Source organism: Girardinichthys multiradiatus, chromosome 18 (assembly GCF_021462225.1).
Source record: "Girardinichthys multiradiatus isolate DD_20200921_A chromosome 18, DD_fGirMul_XY1, whole genome shotgun sequence".
In the NCBI taxonomy this organism is placed as follows: domain Eukaryota; kingdom Metazoa; phylum Chordata; class Actinopteri; order Cyprinodontiformes; family Goodeidae; genus Girardinichthys; species Girardinichthys multiradiatus.
The window spans coordinates 49,757,705-49,783,022 of record NC_061810.1 but is presented as its reverse complement, the minus strand read 5'-3'; the positions used below and the strand labels follow the sequence as shown (position 1 = coordinate 49,783,022).

At 40.2% G+C, this 25,318-nt stretch overlaps 1 protein-coding gene across 3 annotated transcripts; it reads left to right on the top strand.

Annotated features, from left to right (window-relative positions):
- The first annotated feature begins 5,810 nt into the window (after positions 1 to 5,810).
- On the top strand, positions 5,811 to 24,549 carry LOC124884347 (P2Y purinoceptor 14-like). 3 transcript variants are annotated; one of them, XM_047392235.1, is made up of 4 exons: positions 5,811 to 5,916; positions 11,972 to 12,120; positions 12,211 to 12,470; positions 22,508 to 24,549. In XM_047392235.1, exons 2-4 carry the CDS (start codon positions 12,034 to 12,036, stop codon positions 23,220 to 23,222), a joined length of 1,062 nt encoding a protein of 353 aa, XP_047248191.1. In that variant the 5' UTR covers positions 5,811 to 5,916; positions 11,972 to 12,033; the 3' UTR covers positions 23,223 to 24,549. The 3 variants fall into 3 exon arrangements, with proteins under 3 accessions (XP_047248191.1, XP_047248189.1, XP_047248192.1); XM_047392233.1 differs by lacking the exon at positions 5,811 to 5,916 and adding an exon at positions 11,517 to 11,592; XM_047392236.1 differs by lacking the exon at positions 5,811 to 5,916 and adding an exon at positions 11,526 to 11,592 and having other exon boundaries at positions 11,996 to 12,120.
- Positions 24,550 to 25,318: the final 769 nt, after the last annotated feature.

Sequence of the window (25,318 nt, the reverse complement as noted above, 5' to 3'; positions counted from 1 at the left end):
TGGGATGAAGATCAGCTCCTCCAAGTCCGAGGCCATGGTACTTGACCGGAAAAGGGTGGCTTGTCCTCTTCAGGTTGGAGGTGTTGGGACCACACAGCCATGGGTGTTCAACACTAAAACTCCGGTACATACTTTCCTGGAACCTTTCAAAATAAAGTGCATTAACCTTCTTCCAGCACAGCCAGGAAATGGGGTAACTGCGGACTTCCTGTGGCGCCAATACCCAAATAAAAGCCCCACCTTTCCACAAGTCTTTCTCTTCCACACCGATGACCATCGTGTCAGGAGGGAACACAGCGCGCTAAATGTCTTTTGCTGGCAAAAAGACATAAATTCAACTGGATCCAAGGACCGATCACCGATCATTTGCAAAGTTAAGTAGAATGAAATACTGTCTGTATATCCGGTATTTTCATTCATGAACGGAGAAATTAAGGTGTAAGAGTTGCTTACATTTTCTCTTCGAGGCCCCACAGAAGCAAACGGTGTTCCGAGAGAAGCTGTTTCGACAAGCCGAGCCTGGAGGAAAGACGACGGCCGCAACCGTGTTTACGGTAACGAACAGCTGGTCACCTTCTGATCGGGAGAAACTGAGGAAGTTAGCGGGAAGCTAACTCTTTGTTCACGACGGATATCTTCTTCAAACTTCGCCCTTTTACAACCTCAACAGGTTCAGAGTTTGGGTTTTGGGCAGATTAACAGATTGGTTTAGGATGAAATGATCTAAACGTTTTCATGTTATGAAGTTTGTTTTGTGGAACTCGGCTATCTTGGTGCTAGCATGCTACCTGTAGCACCCAGGCCGGTTCGGGTTCTTTGTATGTTTTAAAGCTAAGATAAACTTTATTTAAAGGGTGGTTTTAACCAGAACATTGCTCATAATGCGCCGTCAGCGCTTATGCATTTTAACCCTTTTATTAACCTGGTATTTTAAAGGTATGTGTTGATTCTGGCGCTAAGCTATCTCTAGCTTAGCACTTTAGCTAGCTTCTTTGTTAGCCCAACGGCCAGCCGGTAAGAACACGTGTGCTAGCATTAAGGCTAGTCAACAGAAAGGTTGTTAGTTTTCAAGCTAGTGAATAATAGTTCCTAGACATCATTTACTAAAGTTGATAACTAAGTAAACACCATTAAGTCCCATTTCTCCAGAAAGATTTGGCTCTTTTCCAAAATACTCAATAATATTTCTTCAAATATTATTTTAATAAATGAAGGCAGCTAATTAGACACCGTTGAGAATTAGTCATCCAGAAGGTTGGTTTTATTCAACATAGCATTATTTGAAACATTATTTTATTAAAATAATATTTAATCTGACCTTGCATTGTGAATGGTTGTCTAGATGTTGCTGATTATTTTCTAAATTGGTTCCAAGACTAATTTAACTTCACTTCCAGATTCTTCAAGATAATCCTTGGTTCTCAAACATAAACATTGCATGGTAATGTTGCATCACTCTTTTGGTCATAATTATCAATCATCTTTAATCAACTTGTTTATATTGTACATAGTCCATTAGTCTTCATTATTCTTTAATTCTGCTTGGTAGTTTAGTTGGATTGTTTTAGCAAAGTAAAGAGTTTGTTGATTGAAATATGTTTGACTTTGAGTTGACTTATTTTTGTTAATAAATTCTTGTATTTTAAGAAATTGTGTGAATTCATTCCATATATGTGCAGAGTTTATGCTGTTCAATAATGTCAGAGCTCGTCTCACACCTTTCTATTCTGTTCTAATACCATCACCTTACTGGGCTGGTATTCACAGGACAACCCTTAACAGACCCCAATATTATTTGGTAAAATATTAATAATAAAATATTAATATTTTATATTAAATAATATTCTCAGATTCATATTTACAACAGACGGGAGTTCCTGCCTGAAGTGGAGGAGTTCAAGTATCTCAGGGTCTTGTTCACGAGTGAAGGAAGAATGGAGCGGGAGATCGACAGACGGATCGGTGCAGCTGCCACAGTAATGGTGGCGCTGTGCCGGTCCATTGTGGTGAAGAGAGAGCTGAGCCGAAATGCAAAGCTCTCGATTTACCGGTCGGTCTACGTTCCTACCCTCACCTATGGCCATGAACTTTGGGTCATGACCGAAAGAACGAGATCACGGATACAAGCAGCTGAAATGAGCTTCCTCCGTAGGGTGGCCGGGCACTCCCTTAGAGATAGGGTGAGGAGCTCGGAGTAGAGCCGCTGCTCCTCCACATCGAGAGGAGCCAGTTGAGGTGGCTCGGGCATCTATACCGGATGCCTCCTGGACGCCTTCCTCGGGAGGTGTTCCAGGCACGTCCCACCGGGAGGAGGCCCAGAGGGACGGCCCTGGAGGGACTATGTCTCTCGGCTGGCCTGGGAACACCTTGGGCTCCCCCTGGAGGAGCTGGAGGAGGTGTCTGGGGAGAGGGACGTCTGGGCGTCTCTGCTGAGTCTGCTGCCCCCGCGACCCGGTCCCAGATAAGTGGAAGAGGACGAGTACGAGTACAGATTTTAAGTCAGGTTCATATATCTCAGTTAATCCTAACTATCAAACAGTCAGACTCAGTTTATTATTCAAACTGGTTAAAACGTTTTCATGTGAAAGAATCCTATTTTTTATTTCTCTGTTTATTCTTGTAAATTTTAGTTTCTCAAAGTGTTAGGCTAATACAATGTTATTATATCAGAAAATATATCTCCCAGGTTTCCTTGTTGAGAATGTAATTTTAATTAAGAACTGCTGTAATATTTTGGTTTGTTTTTATTTTGCTTGTATTTCCATAGATTTTTTTTGTATTTTAGATTGTGTCTTTTTTAATAGTTTTGTTATCTTTATTTTTATTTATAGTTCATATTAGTATTTTATTTAATATTATATTTGTCATTATTTTATTTTTTTCGTTTATGTAATTTCCACATTTTGTGCTCCACCCTGATGGTGCGTGTTCATTAACAACCGCCAGGGGGCAGCACGGACACATGGCCCAGTTTCCTGTTTTTTCTTCTCTTTTTTAAAAACCTTTGATTATCAGGTAAATGTTGAACATATTCCTCTAATTTCTGTGTAAATAATCAAACCAATAGAAAGTCAGGTTTGCACCAGATAACCACGACATTAAAAGATGTTAGGAGAGATTGTTGATGAGAACCTATATGAATAAAAGTGGGTTCTCCTGGATTAAAAAGGTTCCATGTCCTTTAATGAATGAACATCTGTTCATGGGCTGATTGGTTCTGATCAGTCTCTTGATGAATTTTTTTAAGATCCTTGAAGTGCTTTTAATTTTGACCAGAAGACCCACTGAACTGAAAATCATGTTAAGTTTTGCTTTGTGTTAAGTTTGAATTGTATCCAGATTAAAATATAAATCTCAGAGAATAAAGTGAGGGAGGTCCAGTTTTATTCAGTACCAGAACCTTAGGACTTCGTCAGCTGGTTGGACTGTTGCTCCTCTTGCTTAACTGATCCGGGCCAAAACTTGATCACCAATTAAAAGCTCGTTTAGCTGCTAATACTGGTTAGTTTTGTCACCATGAGTCAATCAGCTGCTTCTCTCCCTGTGACTCCTGGTTCTGCAGTTTACCTCAAGCCTTTCTGCTCTGCAGGGAGCAGATGGCATGCTTCCTCATGACAGGAATGCTGCATCTGAAATCTGCTCTGACAGCTTTTCTTTCCCCACAGAGATGTGACATTCAGCAGCTTTTTAACCGACAACTTCGACACAGGTGAGACCAATGAGAAGTGAATAAATCTGAACCTTCTTTCTGTTTGTAAACCAGTCTGTTTTAAAACATGGATATCTGTTTCAAACAGAACTGATTTGCTTGCTGATTTGTTCGTCCTGTAACTGGTGGGTTGCTGGTTCGAATCCCTGCTCTGTCGCTCTCAGTTGTTGTATCCTTAGGCAAGACGCTTCACCCGCCTCGCCTGCTGATGGTGGTCAGGCTATACAAGTGCAGGCCATTTACCATTTCCTGCAGGCCTAGTTCACCTCAGAGCTCTATGGATTTCATATGAAACAATGAAATGGTCAAAACAGACTGTTGAGCTCATCAGGTGGTAATGATGTCGAATGCATGATACCAATGCATGCTCTGAGTGACTGTTGGTTGCCTTGGTAACTGCCAGATGACTCTGTCTTTTCGATCCTGATTTCACCACTTCAGCCCTCTGGTGGCTGCTCTAGAAACCTTCTTGTGAATTAAATCTTCTCCTTTACTGTCCTGCGTGTGGACCAAATGAAATCATTCCTTCTGGTTGGTGAACTCTTTCTGTGGGAGACTCTGTGAGGAGGACAAAGTTCACCTGAAATCACAGAAAATAACCTCGTAGAACCTAATAATGTGCACCAACTGTGAAGCATGGAGGTGGGAGTGTCATGGGTTGGGGATGATTTGCTGCAGCAGGACCTGGCCAAATGACCAGAGGGTGTATCAGAGGGTGTCTGAGGAAAATGTGAGACTGTCTGTAAAAAAGAAAAGCTGAAGCAGAACTGGATCCTGCAACACGACAATGACCCAATGCATACCAGGAAATCCACCGAGAACTGGCTGAGAAGAAGGAAATGGACAGTACCGGGCCCACGTTTTTCCCCCAAATGGTGTTGTACTGGCTATAAGGGATAGGGTGTCCTAACTTTTTCCTCAGTTGGAAAAATAAATATTTTTAGGCTTTGTTTATTGAGTAAAACAACTTTAATTCCTGATGTTTACTTTTGGTCAACTGACTTTTTTTTCTAGAGATAAATGAAAAATATAATAGAATGTGAGTAGATTGTGCTCCTTGGTTCAGTTAAAGCCCAGAGGCAGCACCACTAAAGTCCGGAAGCACCTGCAGAGTGATCAGGTGAACTGTGCAAGAACCATAGAATCCACACAGCCACAATCAGCAGAGCCTCAGGCAGCGAGCGAGTCTGAAGTAGAGGAACAACCAGAATCACTCTCTAAAACAGTGAAGGTTGGCAACCATCTTCTCGTATATTAAAACATCCGAGGTACATTTTTTACATTGTTGTGTGTATTTTATCATTTAAGTGTGAAGCAACATTTTGGCTGCAAGCTTAAAGTTTCAGAGTAAAATGGGTCAAAGTGTTGACATCAACCCAGGAATGACTTTGGTTCTGGGTTCAAGACATATTGCCATGAGTGTTCTGGTTGTTAGGGGGCAACACCATGAACCTATGGTGGACCTCAGATGTCCAGAACCAACAGAAAGAGGATTCATCAGAAAAGATAACTCACCAAACTTCTGCTGTTGCTCTTTTTACTTCCTGCTGAGCTTCACTCTTTTCTGGATGGTTATGGACAGAAATGGCGTCATTGCTGCAACTTCTTGTCTCCACCTCACTGAGCAATCAGGGGCTCTCACCCCCACCTGCTGCCCATGGTGATCAAGCTCTGCACTGGTGGCGCTGTGATTCCTTCTTCCCAATCATATGAGGTCATTTTGGATGCAACATGAAGCATTAAAAGTGGGAAATATCAGCTTTAGATAATCCTATAATAGAAAGAATTACCAGAAGTTAGCAAGACGCTCCAGATGCAGCTTTTTGTTTATTTGGCTGAAGTTTCTGTTTTCCTGACAAACAGATGATTATTCAGGACATGCAACAAACAAACAAAGACTTTATTGTGAGGTTTGTCTTCAGCAACCTGTTAACCGGGTTTTCTTTGTAAAAACATTTACCAGGAAAACCAGGAAACTAGGAACGTAGCCCAAGTTTTTGCTTTGCAAATGAGCAGCGGGGAAATGTGCAAAGTGCCACCAGAGTTAGGTGCACTACAGGTTTTAATTTTACAGTTCCTCTTCCTCTTCCTCCCCCTCAGCGGGGACGCTGACGGCAGAGAGGAGGGCGAAGATGTGAATGCAGCGCAGGGGGAAGTTAAAGTTTTAATCTGCAGGTTCAGGCTGGCAGACACACACACACAAACAGGTGAGTCCTGCAGGTCAATCTGCTCATTTACAGCTTTAACTCTGCACCTTATCTGGGTCTCTGTAGAGCCTGAGCTGCATACAACGTCTGAAGAGAAACTATAGAGACCTGCAGAGCTTTAGTGAAGAACCGCTCAGATACTTGAGGGTTTTATTGAGTTAAAGTTAATTTTTAGAGTTACTTTTGATCAAATAAAATGTTATTAACACTGAGGACTTAGCTTTATTGCAGCTGTTTTGTGCTTTTAAAACTCTGTGGTTTCACACCTGGAAGCAGACTAGAACAATTTTCTCTCTAATCTGGTTTAGTGGTTTTTGTAACTGTTACATGTATTATTGGCTTCAGAGAAAAAGTTTCAGCAGCTCGGCTCTAAATAACACAGAGCAGGTTATTAGATTGTTTTGAGTATTTAAACATTAAAAATGGATCCATCTAACCTTCAACGCAGACTATAGTGGCAGAAGCTTTTAATTTGGTATTGTGAGGCTATGTTGTGCTTTCTATCATCTTGTGTGTGTGAGTTCTGTGCATGTTTTAAAGATGTGGGTCCGTGTTCTGGGGTCTTAATTTAATTCTCAGCCCGATTTGTCTCCATCAGAACTGACTCATGATTCCAAACATGCTTGACGGTCCAATCGACCCTGAATCTTTTTGGATATCAGTTTCTGTAAGACGACTCAGAAACGACACCTTGATATTTACGTACACTTTATAAAATGACAAAATACATTATTTTTTCTCACTGTCTGACTTTAAATCAGATTAAACCGTTGCTGTTTTGACTCAGCTTGGGTTACAAAAATATTTTCTATTTGCTAAATGTGAGACTAATGAGATAAAGGATTTCGTTGACATTTGTTCCATCCATTTCTTCAGTACTTGGTAGAATTTAGACTGTTTAAGTTCAGATGATCAGGGGTGAAAGTGAGCCGGTACGGTCCGGTACTCCGTACCACTGAAAGATTCTGCGTCGGTACGCAGTACCGGGAAGAGGGAAGAATGGCTGTCTGCTATGAAGCTGTCATCCAGAACCAGTTGCGGCTGCAACAATTCCCGAGCACACAAAGAAGATCAGATCTGCTACCAAAAGCCAGTCTAAAACACGACTTAATCTGTTTATAAATATATTTTTTTCCCCTCATTCCAGATAGTTTCTGAACTGTTCTGCTATGATGGAGCCTCAGTGCTCTTGCTTTGCTTCTCTCCCCTCAGAGCTCGAGGTTTTAATGAACGGCCAGCCTTTAAAACGAGCACCGCTACGTTTAATGTCTGTCTGCTAAATACCCCAGTTAAAAGCAAAGGGAGAGAAACTAGTTGTGTTTCATGTTATTTTGCTGAATTACAGCAACACAGTACAGCTTGAAAACACCACTTATGACCAGAGATTTCACAGACACTACACGAGAACGCATGCGCACTTACCTCCGAAACAGAACGGTTACCAAGGAGATCGGTGCGTTCGATTTAATGGGCTGGGAGATTTTACACAGGTGGTGCACAGACATAAAAAACCGCAGTTTGCATTAGGACAGGACAATAAATCACTGACCATCTACAAACTTTAAAATAAAAACCGCGAAAACAACCGAACTGTCAAATTTTTAATTTAAAAGAAAAGACGGAAACTGAAGATGAAAAGTTATGAATTAGAAAATGGTTTATCATTGTTTCATATATATATATATATATATGTTGATACATTTTAATTAGTTTGAGTTTGGACTTTGCTGAGAGAGAGAGATCTCGAGGGGACCACGGATGAGAGTAACAATTAATACACACACACACACACATATATATATTTATATATATATCCCCAGTATGCCCCCAGTGCCACCCTCTCTCCCCCCCAGCTCAGCCCCGAATAACTGGCAAGAATTTTAAACTTCTTTCACCCCTGCAGATGATCATTTAGTTGTTGATAGAACACTGAATGACCCACAGCAGTTCAGATATTAGGCAGAACCTTGCTGTTATGACAGCAGTGTGTTTGCCCTGCTAGTATGGCAATGAATGGGAATCTGTGAGTCAGATTCTGACTTCAGTGTGATGAGTGCTCTTGTTACGTATCATGTTGATTTGTGAAGAGATTTGCATATCATGCTACCACCCCCTGTGTTGATGTTTACTTTCTGATATCATGCAAATACACTTACCAAGATATACCACACTTTAAGAACAGCATTTCCTGTAAAATAATATCAAATCAAGTGCCTACAAGGGAATAAATAGTTATGCCAAACAGGATTCCAAAATTTCAGTTCTGAGTGAGGACTCTTAGTTTCTCTCTCTTTAAGTTGCACAAGGGAGTAAACACTTCAGCTACCTTGAGAATATTACCTCATCAACAATCCAGGTATTTAGTTTTAAAAACCAAGCATTCAGCACGCCTTTATCCAACCTCCAGGCAGTAAATGCCAATAAGCTATCAGGGCAGGCCTGCTTTCCAATGGAGGCGCTCACTGACAACCAAAGAAGGGTTCAGCGTGTCACTGGGCTCTGACCGAAGGGGCAGCTAGACTGAAAAATAAATCCTGTCTCAAGTGAGCTCTGAGTTCAGTATTAACAAAGCTACCCTTGATATAGTTTGGGCGGTTTAGGCATTCTCTTGTTAAACAGTAGGGAACTATACAGAAAACAAATCAACAAGTGGAAGCAGAAGAAGAGTCATAGAGGACATATATTTTTTAAATTTAACTTCATCTACTCAGTTTGATCTTATCTGCTTCACTTTGAAGACGTTTATGTAGCATTTAGCAGCCTGTGGCTTATTCTGTTTTGCTTACTCCGTATGTGACGACTTTGCCAAAAATAAAAGTTCATGAAAGCTGATACGAGAGAAAAGCTGGGCTAAAGGGCCTGCACTTTCAACACTGGAATACATGCTATTGGCAAGGCCAAAAAACAGGAGATTAGCTTGTCCATATCCAGTCACCATAAGCCAAACTCTACTGGGCCCCTTCAAAAAAGGTTGCCAGGTTAGGATGCTTTGGGATGAAGGCGCTGATGGGGAGGAAAGATGTCTTCTTTGGGTAGCTGGACCCCATCTAAGCTTAGGATCTGACCGTGGTGGAGCAACATCGTTCTTAAGGGAAATCCTTAAGAAATCCTTAAGAACTTGCTGTCACTTTCTGGCAGAAAGTGTGACAGCAATTTTTAGGAACTCAAACGTATTTTAATCTAGCATTCATATCACCTGAGCTAAATGAAGGTTTCTGTGTTGTTCTGATGAACTGGTTGTGCAAAACATTTTGACTTAAAAATCAGAAAAAAGACTAAAATGTGAATTTGCCAAACATTAATAACCCTCACAGCAATAAGTTGTCTGTCATGCATACTGACTCATTTCCTGTTAATAAACTGAGCAGACATGTACCGACATGTGAACGGTGCCTGTTAGAAATGATAGAGCACGTTGTTTTCTTATCTTTCTGCTCTAACTGCAGATGTTAGATCTTTAGATAAGCTGCTTCTCGCTCTCAGAGGGCACAGATGGGGGATTGTTGTAACAAAGCTGACCACAGTCTCTTCCAAATAGTTTCAAGTCAAAACAAAAATATAATGACCTATTTTTACACTGCTGGGAAGGTCAAGTACTCAGCGAGATGAAAGACTATTGACACAAAAGATAAAGAAGTATTTTCTACAAGGATTACCAAAAATGATGAAATACATCGATTACAGTTTGTGCAGTTATTTTGCTGTTCATCAGCGTAATAAATATGAAGTTAAAGCTAGTTAGCTTAACACAAAATATTCATAAACATCCACCTCATAATAATAAACATGAAAATATGATTAGATCCACTTATGATTTGATTGTGCCACCATCAGAGAGAGTCAGCCTGATTCATTGTTAGATATGAGCTAAGCTAACCTAAGCTAAACTACATTCAAACTAAGCTAAGAGAACCTAATATTCGGTATAATAAATTAAACTAAGCTAAAGTAGGCTAAACATAGCTGACTTAAATCAAATTAACTAAAATATGCTAAGTTGATAGAAACTAATGGAAACTAAAAACTCTTAAGAAGAATTGACCTAAGCTAAAACTCTCTAAACTAAATGATCTCAAGTTAAATTTACAAAGTTCAAAGATATCCTGAACCATGTTAAACTAAGCTAAAATAAGATATGATGAGTGAAACAAAGCCAAAATATGCATATGGTAGGCTGAGACATTGGTAGACTAAGATAAGTCAAGATAAACTAAGCTAACATAAGATAACTAACTGAAACTAAACATAGGTAAGGCAGGCTGAGATAAGCTAAAAAAGATAAGTCAAGGTAGGCTAAACTAAGCCATATAAAGTTAAATTAAAATAAATTAAGGTAGGCCGACATAGGTTTAGTTAAACTAACTAAATTAAAATTAAGCTGAGCTAAACTAAGTTAAACTGTTAAATGTTCAGCTAAAAGCTGTAGCCTAAGATACGTTTAGCTAAAAAAACAAGGTACTTAAAGTAAACTACTATATGCTGAGTTTTTGATCACCTCATTGGTCCTAAAAGCCTATTTTCTGTCTGTCAATTCAGTTCAATTAATTTTTTTTAGATAGGCTCGATTCACAACAAATAACATCAGCATTTTATTTAACAAAGGGATCCTATTTTATTCAGAATTGTGTGGTTAGTTTAGTTCAATCATACTGACAGATTCACAGTTTATTCCTTTAATTCCAGTTTGATCCTATTTAAAGAACAATGCTGTCCATTTCAGCTTATTATGTCTATCAGATGCATTTAAATTTGACTAAACGTTCTGGACAATCTGATGAGCAAAGTTTATGGAATAAAAAAAGGATTTAGTTCAATCTAATGTTGTCAGGGTTTGGAGGTTTGGGACTTTGTTTTTGGTTTTGTGTTTTTGTTTACCTTTAGCTAGATGTTTCTTATTTGTGTTTTGTATTAATGTTAGTTGTGGTTTCTTTTTGGTTCTCTTCTGCTTCCCAGTGTGCTCTCCTAGTTCCCTTGGCGTTGCTTTCCTGTTTATCCTCTTTGAATGTTTTCTTTATTATTATTATTATTATTATAGTCCTCTGGTTCCTTTGCACTCTCCTATTTATTAGTTTCTTTTCTGTTACTCCTCTCGTCCTTAGTTTTCCTCTTTTAGTTGTTAATTACTCAGTTTTTGTTCCCTTTACATTCATTGTCCCTCTTAGCTCTGTTTCCTCTAGTTTGTCTTTGTTCTCTAGTTCCTCCTTTATGGGTTAGCTTTGGTTACTGTTTACTTTTATTCTAGTCCTTGTTCCTCTGCTTCATTCTCAGTTTGTTCTATCTGTAGTCAGGGTTTCTTTATGGTTTCTTTTGCTAGTCCTTAGATCTTAGGTTGTTGTGTTACCTCCAGTTCTCAGTTTCCTTTAGTTCATGTTTATTCTTGATTCTGTTTTATCTTGGTCAATAGTTTTTGTTTAGGCCTGTTTCACTGTTTTGTTAATTAGTCCCTTTCCTCATGTCTTAGTCTTATTAGGTTCACCCGCTCCCTCTGTCTCCCTGCGTCCATGTCACACCTGTTCCCTGTTTGATTATCTGCCCTTTGTTCCCCTCTCATGTCTCTCTGTATATTAGTTGGTCTGTGCTCTTTGTTCCCTGCTCGTTCCTCTGTTTGTTCACACTTCGTTGCACAACTCGGGTCTCTACCCTCGACTTTGCCATGTTCCTGCAGAACCTGCAGACGTAAGTCTTTTTCGGTTTTCGACTCAGGTTAATTCCTGCAGAGATTAATTACGCTTTGTTATTTTTTGAATAAAGCTGAAGACTATTCAATATACGGCTGCCAAGCTCTTGCCTGCGCTTCGGTCCACCCCAAAACCACAATGTGACAAATGTAGCCTGAAGATTTTTTTCAGTAGGCTAGTCTGAGTCAGAACAATCAAGCCCAGTTTCTGTGTGGTTTTTAATGACACATCTACCTCTAGTGAGGAAATATGATAAATCTTTACATTTGTAACAAACCCACTTAAATCCTTCTTCCTGAACGAAGATGCCGTCATGGTGGTCAGTTGATTCTGAGGTTTCCTCTCCAAGGTTCTGATAATTTCATTCTGTAACACAGATTTCATTTTTTGACACTTTGAAGAAATCCGTCCATCCTCGTCATCCACCCTGCCAGAAATCATGAATACCAGCAATTCCACCTCCTGTGAGCCAGTTCACCAACCAGCCAACATTTTCTTTATCTCTATCTACAGTGTCATTTTTCTGGTGAGTATTTGTAAGTTTCATTATTTTTATTGGTGTGAAGAAATGTTGAAGAAAGTCTGACTCAGTTCCTGTTTTCTGTGGTCTCTGCAGGTGGGTTTGGTCCTAAACGGTTTCACATTAAGGGTTTACTTCTGTGTAGCCCAGCGTCAGGCATCCAGCAGCGTCACCATCTACCTGAAGAACCTGGCAGCCTCCGACTTTCTCATCAGCCTCTGCCTCCCGCTGCGGATCATTAACTTTTCCACCAAGTCCACCCTCATCCGACAGGTCTACTGCAACTTTGGAGCCTCCGCCTTTTATCTCAACATGTACGCCAGCATCCTTTTCATGGGCTACATTGCAGCCAACAGGTAGGACTGAACTGTCACCCAACACTTTACACTGATTACAGCGTTTAAAAAATTTTTCAAATTAAAGTATCGCTCACAGTAACATCAGGTAATTTCACAAGTAAGATGAAGAAAGCAACCCAGAAACATCAAGCAGCAGCAAAAAAAAAAAACACTTGGGGGTCCATGAAGGCCGTCATGAGCCTCAGTCCTCAACAAACATAGCAAATATTAATTAACTTTTTGATTTCTTTTAACCCCTTAGAGCCAGTTTCTTGATTAAAACACAAAAGTTTTTTTTATTTGCTTGTTTTTACCATCAGACATGGCAGAATGGAATTTAGTTTGAGCCTTGAAGAGTCAAAACCTGCGACCAACACTGATTGCGATCAAATTTACTGTTTGTTCAAAACAATTTGCCCAACCTGTCTCCCGTGGATACAAAGACATACGGTTTTAGAGATTACCATAGAAAAAAGTTCTCATCATATTTTTTACATTTCTGTTTTTGGTTAGGAGTGACAATAATAACTCCAGGTCTAAAACATTTGATCAGGCTAAATTTAGGGCCATTTGCATCCACACTTCCAGAGCCATGCAAGAACATTTGTACAGTTATAAAAATACCTGAAATATTTCAGTTAGTGTGCAATTAATCTAAAATATATGAATGTTAAATTTTCATCATGACATTATGGAAAATAATGAATTTTATCACAATATGCTAATATTTTGAGAAGGACCTGTACAAGAAACGTGATGTGGTAGGGCTAATAAATGCTAAAAATATTCGTTAGCAATGCAGAAATGGATGTAAGCACAGACAATAAATGCATATCCTCTTCTGAGGCTGAACCTAAATTAAAGTTAATTTTAGGTCGTAAACCCAGAGATTTCCACTGACAGAGAAAAATCCTCCTGTTTCAGCAGGACAGAATCAGCTCTCTTCTGCTTTTTCTTTCCAAACATCACCATTTGTTAGTTTCCTTCTTACGGCAGGATGTGGGAAAGCCCATAATGATGCAGCTTATTGTTTCTAACAGTCAATCAGCTGTTATTGGCTCACTCTCACTTTAGCTAATACAATGCACACATATTGATTTTAGGTGGAAGAAAGTACCTAAAGGAAAACAACAGAAACCTGTCAGATTTGCAGAATCATATTTCTATAAGTCACTAGAGACACGCAAAATAATATATATTCTCTAAGAAATAATAAAAATGAATTTGAAACTGAAAGCCAGATTCAATAGATGTGCTATTAAAACACGGAGCTTCCCTCAGGTCTTCAGGAATCTGGTCCACCGCTGAGGAAAGCCTCACTGTATGTTTTAGTTCTAACTTCCAACCAACCGTCGCTGGTTGAAATGTTTCTAAAAGGTCCGGAGTAATAAAGTCTCATCTGTGATTCCACACCAAATATAATGCTGACTGCTCTGCAACACGGCACAGAACCCATAGTTTTTGGTCTGGGCTGATGCAGTTCTGGTTCAATCAGGAACTGAGTGAAAACAAAGAGCAGGAAACAGAACTTAAACTTTGTAAATTTATAGAACAATGGAGTTCATCCAACAGGTTATTGTTTTTTTTTTCTCCTTTTTCAATAGTGCCAATCCACATGTACGTAAGAGCATATAGAGACAGTGGACAGTCACTGGCGTTGACTTTGCAGCAATCCCTCATACTGAGCATGCATGTAGCGACAGTGGAGAGGAAAAACTCCCTTTTAACAGGAAGAAACCTCCAGCAGAACCAGAACCAGGCTCAGTGTGAGCGGCCATCTGCCACGACCGACTGGAGGTTTGAGAAAACAGAGCAGAGACACAAAGAGAACAAAGAAGCACTGATCCAGGAGTCCTTTCTATGGGAAATAAAAGTAAATGTTAATGGATGTAGCTCCTTTAGTGGTGGACTAAAACTGGGAGCTGGTTCCACAGGAGAGGAGCCTGATAACTAAGGGATCTGCCTCCCATTCTAAGTAAGTAAGTAAGTAAGTAAAAGTTTATTTATATAGCGCCTTTCACAGACATTAAATGTCACAAGGTGCTTTACAGAAGTACACAATTATACATTAAGATAAAACAATAAAGGCACAAAAAATGTAATAAAAACCATCGCTATGAGGGTAGTGGTAAATATAATAGTCACAAGCCTATAGTAGCATAACTACATCCAATGCACTTCTACTTCTAGAGACTCTAGGAACCACCAGTAAACCTGCAGTCTGAGAACAAAGTGCTCTGTTAGGAACATATGGACCAATCAGATCTTTGATGTATGATGGAGCTAGATCATTAAGGGCTTTATATGTGAGGAGGAGAATTTTAAATTCTATTCTGGATTTAACAGGGAGCCAATGAAGGGAACCTAAAATAGGAGAAATATGATTTCTCTCTTTAATTTTCATCAGAACTCTTGCTGCAGCATTTTGAATCAGCTGAAGGCTTTTAACTGCATTTTGTGGACATCCTGATAGTAAAGAATTACAATAGTCCAACCTTGAAGTAACAAATGCATGGACTAGTTTTTCAGTGTCACTCCTGGACAGGATATTTCTAATTTTGGCAATGTTCTGGAGGTGAAAGAAGGAAATCCTAGAAACCTGTTTAATATGGGATTTAAATGACATGTCCTGGTCAAAAATAACACCAAGGCTTTTTACTTTATTATCGGAGGTCAATTTAATGGCGTCCACATTAATTGATTGACAAGCAAGTTTCTTTTTCAAACATTATGGTCTTCAAGACATAAAAACTTTAACAGGGTGGGCTAATCAAGATTTATAGATAAGTAAAGCTGAGTACCATCAGCATAACAGTGAACATTTATCCTAAGCTGCCTGATAATTTGACCTATTGGAAGCATATATATAGTAAAGAGAACTGGCCCAAGTACTGAACCCTGTGGTACTCCACAATTAACCCTGGAGTTTAAAGATGATTTATCATTTACATGAACAAACTGGATAGATGAATCATATCTAGAATGGGGCCGGTAATTAGAGGGCACACTTCCTTAAATAATTTGGTTGGGATTGGGTCTAACATACAAATTGAAGGATTAGATGAAGCTAATATTTCTGATAATTCAGGAAGCTCCACCGGATCAGAACAGTCCAAACACAGATCAGGTTCTACAGTTACTTCCAATGTTGTCTCACTTACTGAGGATGAATTAATCATGTTAGGGAAGATGCCAATGATTTTAGTTTTATTAGAATCTGTTTTTAAATAAAACTATCCCACAAGGGATCCCATAAAGTCATTACTACTGAGTGCTGGGGGAATGGATGGCTCAACAGAGCCATGACTTTGGGAACGTTTAGGCAACTGTACTAAAAATGAACCTAGGATTATTGCGCTCTACTGAAGCAAGTGCCAGATTAGATGTGTAGATTAGATGTGTAGATTAGATGTGTAGATTAGATGTGTAGATTAGATGTGTAGATTAGATGTGTAGATTAGATGTGTAGAGTGCCAGTTTCTGTCCAATTCTAATATTGTGCTTGAAAATACGCAGTCCACAGAAATCAATCCAAAGAAAAACGTCATTAATAAAAACAGATTCACACCAATTGAAGCTCTAACAACGACCATTATCTTCATCACCGCTTGCTTCAGCCTCTGCGTGATCGTTTAGATGGATCATGGTTTGAGGATCATTTTTGTCTTAATCCGGCTAAACTAGTACATCTTGAACAGTCCCTCTGTCTGATTTGGTGTTATGGCATGATGTGTTTTATGATCAGTGGAAATTGATGTGATGGACGTCGATTATTTTACACTCTGAGTGGGTGGGTCAATGTATAAAGGTTCTGTTAGTGTAGGAAAAATCAAACCCTTGTTTCCAAAAACAACCAACAGGTGTTTGCTTTCCAGCATTCTGGCTCACTTTAGGTTTAAATAATAGGCGTTATGATTTAAATAAAAAATAACTGATTACATTTCAAGTGAGGACATGGTCCTTAGCTCAGACAGCATCTTTATTGTGCCTGAACAATCTAACTTCATCAGACAGTTTAATCAATCAGAAGAAGGATCCAGACTTGACCTGTGATTTATTGTTATAGTTCAAATAGTAAAGCAATCAGCAGATCTGGAAAGGGACACATCCAGAGCTTAAACAGGGACATTTTTGGTTCCTTGTTTTCAGAAGTTCATTTTGTATCTGATTGTTGCCAGGGCAACAAGATCATAGGAATTTAAACAATATCAGGAAAGTATGAAAGTAGAACATGGGACAAGTCTGAACAGATAAAGCTGAAGAGGCAGTTGTAGAAATGGAGTTACAGTCGTGTCTGAACTCATCTGTTTACTTTCTGTTTGTTTGTTGCGTGGTCTTCCTTCCCTGCCACCGACCTGAACATCTTACACCAGATTCTCAACTGCTTATGTGAATTCAGTGACTTGAGATTCTCACGGTACAAATTGGATAACAAGTTCAAGGTTGTGGTTTCAGTAACACACTAATGCAGACTTGGCTGCAGGATGAGATGAAGACTCATGACAACTTCCTACAGTTTGCTCTTTCAGAGGTCTGCAGCTCTTCAGCTTTAGAGTTGAAACATTTTTCAAGGCTCAGTGTTTGGTCTGAAAGCACAGCTCTGTGTTAATATAATTCATTAGACAAAATGATCAATCAGCATTTTTCCTGCCAAGCTGCCAGAATTTCCTGCAGTTCTTAAAAGTGCTTCTGGTTTCCTGAGTGTTTTTTTTTTCCAGACTTTGGCTTATTTTTCACTCATTATTAGTCCAGTCCTGTTTTATTATTGTTTGTTCAGACATTTCACTCTGACCTATAAATTATTCATGCATATGAAGACCCCTAAACTCAAACGATCAACCAGTTGTTTTGACATAACAGATCTCATTTTGAACGTGACTAAAACAAAGGAGATGATTGTAGATTTTAAGAGAAACAGGAATAGGTCAGACACTATTTCTATCATGGGAGAAGAAGTGGAGGTGGTGGAGGAGTATAAATACCTCGGTGTTCACCTGGACAACAGACTAGAGTGGAGATGCAACTGTGAAGCCATCTACAAGAAGGGACAGACCAGACTGTACTTCTTGAGGAAGCTTAGGTCCTTTGGTGTTTGCAGCAAGATGCTGCAGATCTTCTATAAGTCTGTTGTGGAGAGTGTGATCTCTTCTACCATCATCTGCTGGGGAAGCAGCATCAGAGCCAGGGACTTAAAAAAGCTCAACAAGCTGATAAAGAAGGCTGGTTCTGTTCTGGAGACTCCTCTGGAACCTCTGGAGATCATTGTGGAAAGAAGGATTCTTCCCTGAACTTGCGTAGAGGGTTTCCAAGGCATTTACCAGCCACATGTGAGCCAAGTAATGAGTCTGCATTGTGCTTCTTATCATTAGGATATGTCTGAAAGAAATTCACAGGAAGGAGTCCAGATAGCATCCTTACCAGATACCCAAACCTCAACCAGACTCTAGTCTGAGAGGTCCACTCTATGTAAGATTAGTCCCGACACCCTGAAGAAGATGCTCAACTCAGCTGTTTGTATTCTAAATCTCAGTCCCTTGGTCTTTATCCACAGCCCATGACCACAGGTGGCAGTTCTGTACCAAACACCAGTAGCTTACAGACACTGCCCCAGTCTACCCATTTTTGTTCTATGCCCCACTCATGTACAAGATGCTGGGATTCCTAAATCTCTCCACATCACACTAACGTTTTTCAACCTAAAGTTGGCAGTCCATCCTTTCCTGGATTTAAGCACAAGATTTGATAATGCTACCTTTCCTGGGATGGGGATGTCAAGGTCAGGGGTCAGGGTCGCCAGCCAAGCACAGCCAAAAAAGCTTAACATGGCACCGTCCTCCTCTGGACCAATGCAGGTGGCAATATAGGGACTGTTGCAGGGGGAATGGGTTTTATTGGGAGGAATGAAGTTGACCAAGCAGCCAGCCAGGAAGGATAAAGTAGCTGAGGGCAAATGATCTATAGCTCATTATTTGTTCTGAAAGTCAGGAACAAATCAAAGCTTTACCCACAGTCAGAGTGATTGGGTTTCTGGACCCACTAAAATGACCACTAAAAGAGCTCAACATCTGCGGTTATTTCATCATATCTTGTCCTGTAACACATAATTCTAGAAACCCAAACTTCATGTTGGAAAAATTAAACTTTATGACTTTATTAGACTTTGAGTTTTGTCCAACATTTGAAAAACAGCAAAAATCTGAAATGTAAAGACCTATTGAGGTTTTTAATGCTTTTTCTTTATGCCAAAATACCATCATGTGTTTCTTGTAATAATTTGAAACAGTTTCCCTCCATTCAAAAGCTGCTAATATTGAGAAATAACAGAAAAGGCAGTGCAGTAAATCTGAGTATTTTACAGGATTTGTACTTATTTATGGTGTTTAGTTCTTTATTCAGCTGTTGTCACCAAAATGTAAATCCATAAACAAATACATACATATATAAATCATGAAAGGGTTCATATTTGAATTTTTGTCTGGTGATTTATCATATACCTTTTAAACTGATTGTGACAAATTATGAGAAGCATGTACTGACAAGTTTTTGTTGTCTGTAGGACAATTGTCCTTTGTCCTACAGATATACTTGATCAATAATGTGGTTAATTCTATATCGCACAAGAATATACAAGCTTGGGATGATAACAACATAGCATGGCCAGCAAGCACACTATTTGTGTGCTTTTACTGTATTTTATTTTACTTTACAACAATCTCATTTAGAAAATAGGACATTGGTTTTTGGAAACCATCCATTTGAACAACACCGCTGTTAGTGAAGGCTGGTGGTTTTATTTTAGCGCCTCTAGTGCCAGAGCAAAGTATTACAAGGACAAACACTTAGAAAAATAAGCCTCTCAAAAATATTTTTTCTCACTTGCCTTTCAGGGCTTCTGTATATTTATTTTGACTCAAGAGTTTAAACAATTAAACTGGTTTTACTCTACTGCCCTCTAGTGGAGTCAAATTACAAATGCACGTTTGTTTGCTCCATTCATCAGAACAACCTAAAAAACAACCTAAAAAACTGTTTTTTTATCTACATGACTCCTTATTTCTCGTTATTTCTCAAAAACCTGTCACAAAAACTTGGATGACTTTGAATTGTCTTTATTGATAAAATTAGGTTTGTACCAGCCTTTGAGGACTGTTAACTCAAACACAGACCAAACCTTTAAAACATAAAGGTGGATCAGCTTTCAGGCCTGCCAGGGTACCAGCACCTTTGCTCTTTACCCTCCGGGCTCATCGCTTGTGTTTCCACTTTCATTAAACTGTCAGCTGGTTTCCTCCTAACCTGTTGACCTTATAGCTCCTCATCCATAATGGAAAGTCTCCACACACTGTCAAAGGCTGATCTCAGCCTTCAGCAACAGCTACTGTTAATCCCAAAGGGAAATTAAATGTTGTTGTAGCTCATATTATGAAGGTTTCATCAAAGAGCCGTTGTAGATGCTGATGTCTGTGGGCAGGAAGGATCTCCTGTAGTGCTCTGTCTTACAGCAGATCTGAACAAGCCTCTGACTGAAGACACTCTGTTGCTGTAGGACAGTCTCATGAAGAGGATGCTCAGGGTTCTCCATAATGTTCTTCCTTTTATAAAGAATCCGTCTTTCTACAATGATCTCCAGAGGTTCCAGAGGAGTCCCCAGAACAGAGCCAGCCTTCTTTATCAGCTTGTTGAGCTTTTTTAAGTCCCTGGCTCTGATGCTGCTTCCCCAGCAGATGATGGTAGAAGAGATCAAACTCTCCACAACAGACTTATAGAAGATATGCAGCATCTTGCTGCAAATACCAAAGGACCTAAGCTTCCTCAAGAAGTACAGTCTGCTCTGTCCCTTCTTGTAGATGGCTTCACAGTTGCATCTCCACTCTAGTCTGTTGTCCAGGTGAACACCGAGGTATTTATACTCCTCCACCACCTCTACTTCTTCTCCCGTGATAGAAATAGTTTTTGACTTATTCCTGTTTCTCTTAAAATCTACAATCATCTCCTTTGTTTTAGTCACGTTCAAAATGAGATGATTGTTTCCACACCATGCCACAAAGTGGTCCACCACCTTCCTGTACTCAGCTTCTTGTCCATCTCTGATCCACCAACAACTGCAGAATCATCTGAGTATTTCTGCAGATGACAGGAGTCTGTCTTGTACTGGAAGTCTGAGGTGTACAGAGTGAAAAGGAATGGTGAGAGTACAGTCCCCTGTGGTGCTCCTGTGCTGCTGACTACCTGGTTAGACTCACAACCCTTCAGTCTCACAAACTGTGGTCTGTTTGTCAGGTAGTCTTTGATCCAGGAGATTGTTGAGACCTCCACCGGAGTCTTCTTGAGTTAAATGTTCTGGAGAAATCAAAGAACATGATCCTCACAGTGCTGCTGGCTTTGTCCAGATGACAGTGGGTTTGTTGAAGCAGGTGTGTGATGGTATCTTCAACTCCAACTCCACAGCGATAAGCAAACTGAAGGAGTTCCTGATGGTTTACTGTTTGCTTACTCAGGTGGGCCAACAGGAGTCTCTCTAGGACCTTCATGATGTGAGATGTTAGGGCAACAGGTCTATAGTCATTGAGGACTGATGGGTGAGTTTTCTTTGGTACCGGAACAAGACAGGAGGTCTTCCACAGCACCAGAACCTTCTTCTGGACCAGGTTAAGGTTGAAGAGGTGCTGCAGAATCCCACAGAGCTGCTCTGCACAGGCCTTCAGGACTCTAGGGCTGACATGATCTGGACCTGCAGCCTTATTCCGATTCAGTCTCTCCAGTTGTCTCTTCACCTGACTTCTTGAGACACACAGGTGGAAGGGGGAAGCAAAGGAAGCATCAGCATCTTCTGATATGGTTGAAGGCAAACGTAGAAGCAGAATGGTCTAGGGCTGAGGTGGAAGATAAAACATTTGAGGTGTTACTGGACAGCTGTGGGTCCTGTGGGTCAAAGGAGGATGGAATGTCTGTTTGGCTGTGAGCAGGAGAGGAGGATGCGAAGCTTGTTTCTGAACTGAACCTATTGAAGAATGTGTTCAGTTCATTGGCTCTGTCCAGACCTCCATTGGTCTGATCATCCTTCTGCTTGAAGCCTGTGATCTTCTTCATCCCTGACCGTACATCTCTGATATTGTTTTGCTGGAGCTGCTCTCCAGCTTCTTCTCCTTTACACCTCCTTGCTGTCTTCTATCTTGACTTTAAGTTGCTTCTGTATAATCCTCAATAATTCTCTGTCTCCCTCTCTGAAGGCTCTTTTTTTCTTGTTAAGCAGGTCCTTCAGGTCACTGGTGATCCAAGGTTTGTTATTGGGGAAGCATCTCACGGTTCTGGTGGGGATGATGTTATCCACACAGACGTTTATATAGTCGGTTACACATTCAGTTATGGCATTGATGTCCTGTCCATGTGGCTGGCGCAGTGCGTCCCAGTCTGTAGCCTCAAAGCAACCTTGCAGAGCTTCTTCAGCTTCCTGTGACCATTTTCTCACAGTCCTCTTTATTACAGGTTGTCTCTGAACAAGGGGTTTATATTTCAAGCAGAGAAAAACAAGATTGTGATCTGATTTGCCTAGAGGAGGTCTTGCTGTAGAGATATATGAGTCCTTGACATTTGCATAAAACAAATCCAATGTTTTGTTTTCTCTGATAAACTGTTAACACGTTGGAAGTGTAGCAGAGAGTGAAGCATGGTTAAAATCACCAGAAATTGCCACAAAATCATTGGGGTTTTGTGTCTGTAGCTTAGCAACAACTGAGCTGATGGCATCACATGCAGTGTCGGCAACAGCGGAAGGTGGAACGTAAACTGTTGCCAAAATAACACTGGTGAACGCTCTGGGTAAATAATATGGACGGAAACTTACTGCCAACAGTTCAATATCTGGACTGCAGAGATGACACTTCACAGTAACATGTCCTGGATTACACCATCTGTTGTTCACAAGTACTGCCAGTCCACCTCCTTTACATTTGCCGCTCCTCTTTAAATCTCTGTCTGCTCGTATGGTTAAAAAGCCCGCCAGAGAGACGCTTTTATCAGGTAGTTGACTTTTGTGTCACCTTTTTTTTCTGCAGGTACATGAAGATCGTCCATCCTCTAGGAAATCACTTCTTCCAGACAGCTCGAGCTGCTTACATCACCTCCATATTTACCTGGGGGTTCCTCTTGGCAATGACAAGCACCTATGTAATCCTTTCCCTCCTCACCCAGAATGATCAGGGTGATCTGCCTGGAATGGTGAGCTGTGACGTCCTGCACAGTAAGCAGCTAAGCCTGCTCTACAAAATTATCCACACCTGCTCCGCTGCCATCTTCTTGCTCGTCCTCATCGCCCTCATCTTGTTCTACTACAACACCTCCCGCAAGCTGTCACTGGCGCAGAAGAATCAGCCAACTTCCAACAACTCCAAGAAGCTCGCCAAATCTCAGCGAAACATGCTGGTACTGGTCACAGTCTTCTGCATCTGCTTCGTCCCCTACCACCTGGTTCGCCTGCCCTACGCCTTCAAGAAAAATTTGTTTTGCTCATGGAATTGGTGGTTCTTCTACCTGAAGGAGCTGAGCGTCCTGGTGTCGGTCCTCAATGTCTGCTTGGATCCTCTCATCTACTTCATCTTCTGCAAGGCGTTCCGGGCTCAGATGAGCATGAGGAGGGTGTTCAACGCCACTGAGAGTCCAACGCAGGTGGAGAACTTAGACAGGAGGAGCAGCGACGGAAGGCTGAACTCCCTCAGAAACCTCAGGAAGTCGTCGATCATCTCATTGACCAAGCAAACCAGAGTGCTTTAGAATTCAGAGATTCCTGAACTGATCTTTTACAAAAATCCAGAACTGAATCTAGACTGGAAGCTAAAGAAAATTCTGTCTTCATTCATAGTAGACCTTGCAGAACTCATTAGAAATAAAAACAACCAAATCTTCAACAGAACCAGAAACTTACCGTCAGTGGGGGAAAGTAATTTTTCTTTACAGGTATTAGTTCATCAAGTTTTTGCTGGGGGATTCCAGAACTTTAATATCCTCTTATGTGCAATAAGAACTCAGGGAAGTTCCCAAACGCATCCCAATTAATTTAGTCTTTGTCAATCTCACCTACAGTCCATAACCACCAGGGTCAACAGTTTAAAAGTCAGGATCCAGTCCCAATTTCTTGTTGTTTTCCTTCCAAGCCTCCAGACCACAAGTAGTGATGCCCTATGATTTTCCAGATTTTCTGAAGATCTTCCAGAATTTTCCAATCGCTTTGGCTTTTTGTTTATGAGGCTAATTTCAGCATGTTTTGTGAAACCCATTCAACCACAAAAACTTTCTGCAGCAGATGAACCATGAAATTCAGTCATTAGAGAAACATCAAGTTTTTAGCTGATAGTGGTGATAACACCAAGGAACATTTTCAAAATAAATCATCATATGAAAAGATGAAATAGGCTCAGTGAACAGCACTGATAAAAAGGTTTTTAATGTGGAGACAGAGACCATGTTCCTCAGTTCCTCTGCAGAGTTCAGCTCACGGTGAAACTGTGCAGGTTAGTCTTTAAATGAACGATTTGAACAAACTGATCTCTCCAGTGTTTGCTGTCACACTCACCATCACCGTAATGTCCTGCAGGGAAAACATCTTCATCATTTCTCCATCTGAATGTGAGGATTTATGGATCAGATCCAATGATCCGAAGCAGATTATCACATTAAGCTTTTTAAACTATGGTGAAGCTCACAAGACATTTATTGTAAATAAATAGTCGAAATCTATCAGCAGCAGCCTTTTCCCTCCCTATTGTACAGACAGGTGTGTTGTTGCTGCGCTGATAGGTCTGTCTGGTTACCGGTTAATGTCTGTAGATATTCATATCTGTGTGCAATATGTAATGTTATATTTACCTTCTGGATGTACAGTGTGTCGGTTTATCAGTAATACTTTGAGGGGACATTACTCAATTGTTTCAGTTGAAAGGAAGTGATTTCCACCTACTTCCTGTTCTTCACACAGTCTTCAAAATCCTCACCAGATAAACATAAAGGGATGTTGTTGCCCAGTTACCCGATAATTATGGTTTGTGAATATCTGCTTTTGTGTTTTCATCAATTTGATTGTTAATAAAATCTTAAACCAAGATTTTTATTTATTCTTGTTTAAAAAGGTAAAAAAAAACATTTTCAGGAGCTTTCAAATGTTGCTGCAACGTTGAACCTATTTAAAAATGTGGACAAACCTTTCATAAATGAGTTGCAATTTGCATTAAAGCTTTGTAATGCAATATTAATAACAAGATAACAGCCTGTTCGTGACTAAATGAGTTATCCAGTGCCTCTGGGCCTGGAAATATCCTGGAAACAACCTGGAAAAAGTTTTCCCTAACCCTGAGTATTTGGTGATGAGACAATCTGCTAATATTGGATGATAATGAAACGTTTTTATTGTCATTTGGTGAAATGATGTGTGAATGACCTGTAATAACCTTAAAATCAGCACTGTGGAGGTTCATCGGTTCCATCGATCAAAACTGGATAATTTATTTTAACATTGAACTAAATTCACAGCCTTGGGTTGTTTGTGTCCATTCTTCAGTTTCCAAAAGATGAGCAGAGAGAGGTGGTAGCAAGCTGCACGATGAGTTAGGAGAAAAATAAACTTACACGTTACTTAGAACAGGGCAATGAAACATTTGAGCATTTGGACCAGAGTTCTGACCCAACAGAGGCAACGCAACATGAGGCAGAGCAACGGAAGGAGCCAGCCTCGAGAGGAGAAGACAAAAAGAGCCTGAATACTGGAGAGAGAAGAGAAGAAAGTCATGGCAGGCAGAGGTGAGACCAATAAGGCAGAGGGACTGGAAAATATGAGCAGGAGCAGAGAGGAACATCTAACAGAATAATAATACAAA